Raw genomic sequence first — 3,117 nt, 5'->3', positions numbered from 1 at the left:
TGTATGTGTGTGTGTGTGTGTGTGTGTGTGTGTGTCTGTGTGCGTGTGTGTGTGTGTGTGTGAGTGTGTGTGATGACTTACCGTGAACCAGACTGTATGCTGGCGTGACCAGCGTATCCCACAGACACACGTTCCTGTGACGAGAGAATGTGTTAGGATTGTTTTTATAAATTTACATTACATTTACATTTAGTCATTTAGTAGACACTTTTATCCAAAGTGACTTAACACTGTGTCCTAACTACACGTGACGCGATAAAATGTATCGTTTCCATGTTAATCAGAGGTTTTTGTCCTAACTAGCCACGGCACGCGAAAATTGAATGAATGAATGAATAAATGATGCATTTATATAGCGCTTTATTGTGTATTGTTGTACACCCAAAGCGCTTTACAGTCATGAGGGGGGGTCTCTCCTCAATCACCACCAGTGTGCAGCATCCACTTGGATGATGCGACGGCAGCCACAGGACAACGGCATCAGTGCAGTGTGCTTTTTGTCAGTATAGTGTCCCCGTCACTATACTGGGGCGTTAGGACCCACACAGACCACAGGGTGAGCACCCCCTGCTGGCCTCATTAACACCTCTTCCAACAGCAACCTAGTTTTCCCAGGTCGTCTCCCATCCAGCTACTGACCAGCTCAACCCTGCTTAGCTTCAGTGGGCAGCCAGTCTTGGGCTGCAGGGTGATATGGCTGTGGCTAAATTAAAACGAGTTTTAGATACGGTTTCTATTTCTGTGACGTCGCGGCTGGAACATTATACAAACTATATGATAGTAGATAATTTCAGGTAATTATGTGCTTTATTCAAAGTTAAGTGTGTCTAATGTGAGTTTGAATATCATATTGCGTGGCATTTATAGCCATACTGAAAGCAACAACAGATAGTTTACCTCAGATCTGGAAAATAAATAAAAGCAAGATGTACGATAAAACTCTGAACTCACTGTGAACCGTTGAGTGTATTCCATAACAAAGATGGTATTAGTCACTCAGTATGTGCATTTAATAATGTTAAAAAGGTTTGATATTTATGAATTAGATTATAAACGTATTCATTTCGTTGTGAGTGCAGAGCGCTTCCAGAGAGGCTCCGCCCCCACACGCTTCTGATTGGCTGTGATATTTGATTGACTCTGTTGTGTTTTTTTTTTTTAAGAAAACAAGCAGTTATAAAACAAATAGAGAGTGCTTGTGTCAGAGGGTCAAGTCAACAAATAAATAAAATAGAAATAGAATAGAGAGTGCTAGAGTTAGAGGGTCAAATAAATAGGTAAATGGGTGCAGAGCCAGTGGTGGTTTTGTAGGCAAGCATTAATACCTTGAATTTAATGCGAGCAGCTATTGGTAGCCAGTGCAGATTGATGAACAGAGGTGTGACGTGCATTCTTTTCGGCTCGTTAAAAATTTATTTAAATTTACTTGCTGCCGCGTTCTGGAGTAATTCTATAGAAATACATTTTCATAAATTTAAGTTACATTTTTCTGATTTAATTGTCATCTTTTCATGCAGTGCTGCTCAGGAGATGCCCGCGCACGCGCATGTGTGAGTGTTAGAGTGTGTGTGTGTGTGTGTGTGTGTGAGAGTGTGTGAGAGCGTGTGAGTGCGTGCATGTGTGTGTGTGAAAGTGTGTGTGTGTGTGTGTGTGAGTGAGTGTGTGTGTGTGCGAGAGCGTGTGAGTGCGTGTGTGTGCGTATGTGTGCGAGTGTGTGTGAGTGAGTGAGTGAGTGAGGGTGTGTGTGTGAGTGAGTGTGTGTGTGCGTGCGAGAGCGTGTGAGTGCGTGTGTGTGCGTATGTGTGCGAGTGTGTGTGAGTGAGTGAGTGAGTGAGGGTGTGTGTGTGAGTGAGTGTGTGTGTGCGTGCGAGAGCGTGTGAGTGCGTGTGTGTGCGTATGTGTGCGAGTGTGTGTGAGTGAGTGAGTGAGTGAGGGTGTGTGTGTGAGTGAGTGTGTGTGTGCGTGCGAGAGCGTGTGAGTGCGTGTGTGTGCGTATGTGTGCGAGTGTGTGTGAGTGAGTGAGTGAGTGAGGGTGTGTGTGTGAGTGAGTGTGTGTGTGCGTGCGAGAGCGTGTGAGTGCGTGTGTGTGCGTATGTGTGCGAGTGTGTGTGAGTGAGTGAGTGAGTGAGGGTGTGTGTGTGAGTGAGTGTGTGTGTGCGTGCGAGAGCGTGTGAGTGCGTGTGTGTGCGTATGTGTGCGAGTGTGTGTGAGTGAGTGAGTGAGTGAGGGTGTGTGTGTGAGTGAGTGTGTGTGTGTGTGCGTGTGTGTGTGAGTGTGTGTGTACCTGTTGTCTGTGGACAGGCCTGCAGTGGCGATGAGAGACGACGAGCCCACAAACACAAAGTCATTCGCCGTCTTATTGTGACACTGAAGCGTCTGGAGGAATAGTGCGCAAACACAGTTTGAGACACAATAAACATATTTAAAGATTGTGAACATCTTTACAGTATTATGAATAATATGAATAAATAGGAGTGAATTTACTAGATATTGCACTGAACAGTGATAGAAACTGCTGTGGTCTGATATCATATAGCTGGCAAAAGTTTGGAAGCATTATCATTTTTCAATGTTTCTAACGAAGTCTCTTCTGTTCACCAAGGCTGCATTTTTTGATCAAAGATACAGTTAAATTATGAAATATCATTACAGTTTTCTATGTGAATATCTGTTCAAAATATGCTGACTGGTGCGCAAACACAGTTTGAGACACAATAAACATATTTAAAGATTGTGAACATCTTTACAGTATTATGAATAATATGAATAAATAGGAGTGAATTTACTAGATATTGCACTGAACAGTGATAGAAACTGCTGTGGTCTGATATCATATAGCTGGCAAAAGTTTGGAAGCATTATCATTTTTCAATGTTTCTAACGAAGTCTCTTCTGTTCACCAAGGCTGCATTTTTTGATCAAAGATACAGTTAAATGATGAAATATCATTACAGTTTTCTATGTGAATATCTGTTCAAAATATGCTGATTGGCTCCCCAATTATGATTGTGTCACAGTTTCCACAAAAATATCGTGCAGCACAACTGTGTTCAACATTGATAATAATCAGAAATGTTTGTTGAGCAGCAAATCAGCATATTAGAATGATTTCTGAAG

At 42.5% G+C, this 3,117-nt stretch overlaps 1 protein-coding gene across 1 annotated transcript in view; it reads right to left on the bottom strand.

Annotated features, from left to right (window-relative positions):
* The window catches only part of LOC107703624 (dmX-like protein 1), a 5,782-nt gene that overhangs the window by 1,068 nt on the left and 1,597 nt on the right, over positions 1–3,117 (bottom strand). Inside the window, exons 5-6 of the mRNA XM_016506328.1 lie at positions 2,285–2,376; positions 6–134 (exon numbers count right to left, since the gene is read on the bottom strand). Coding sequence (XP_016361814.1) covers positions 6–134; positions 2,285–2,376 — 221 coding nt within the window. The remainder of the gene's footprint in view (positions 1–5; positions 135–2,284; positions 2,377–3,117) is intronic.

The sequence above is a fragment of the Sinocyclocheilus anshuiensis genome, unplaced genomic scaffold (assembly GCF_001515605.1).
Source record: "Sinocyclocheilus anshuiensis isolate Anshui unplaced genomic scaffold, SAMN03320099.WGS_v1.1 scaffold1324, whole genome shotgun sequence".
Classification (NCBI taxonomy): Eukaryota; Metazoa; Chordata; class Actinopteri; order Cypriniformes; family Cyprinidae; genus Sinocyclocheilus; species Sinocyclocheilus anshuiensis.
This window is presented reverse-complemented; position numbering and strand designations above follow the sequence as displayed.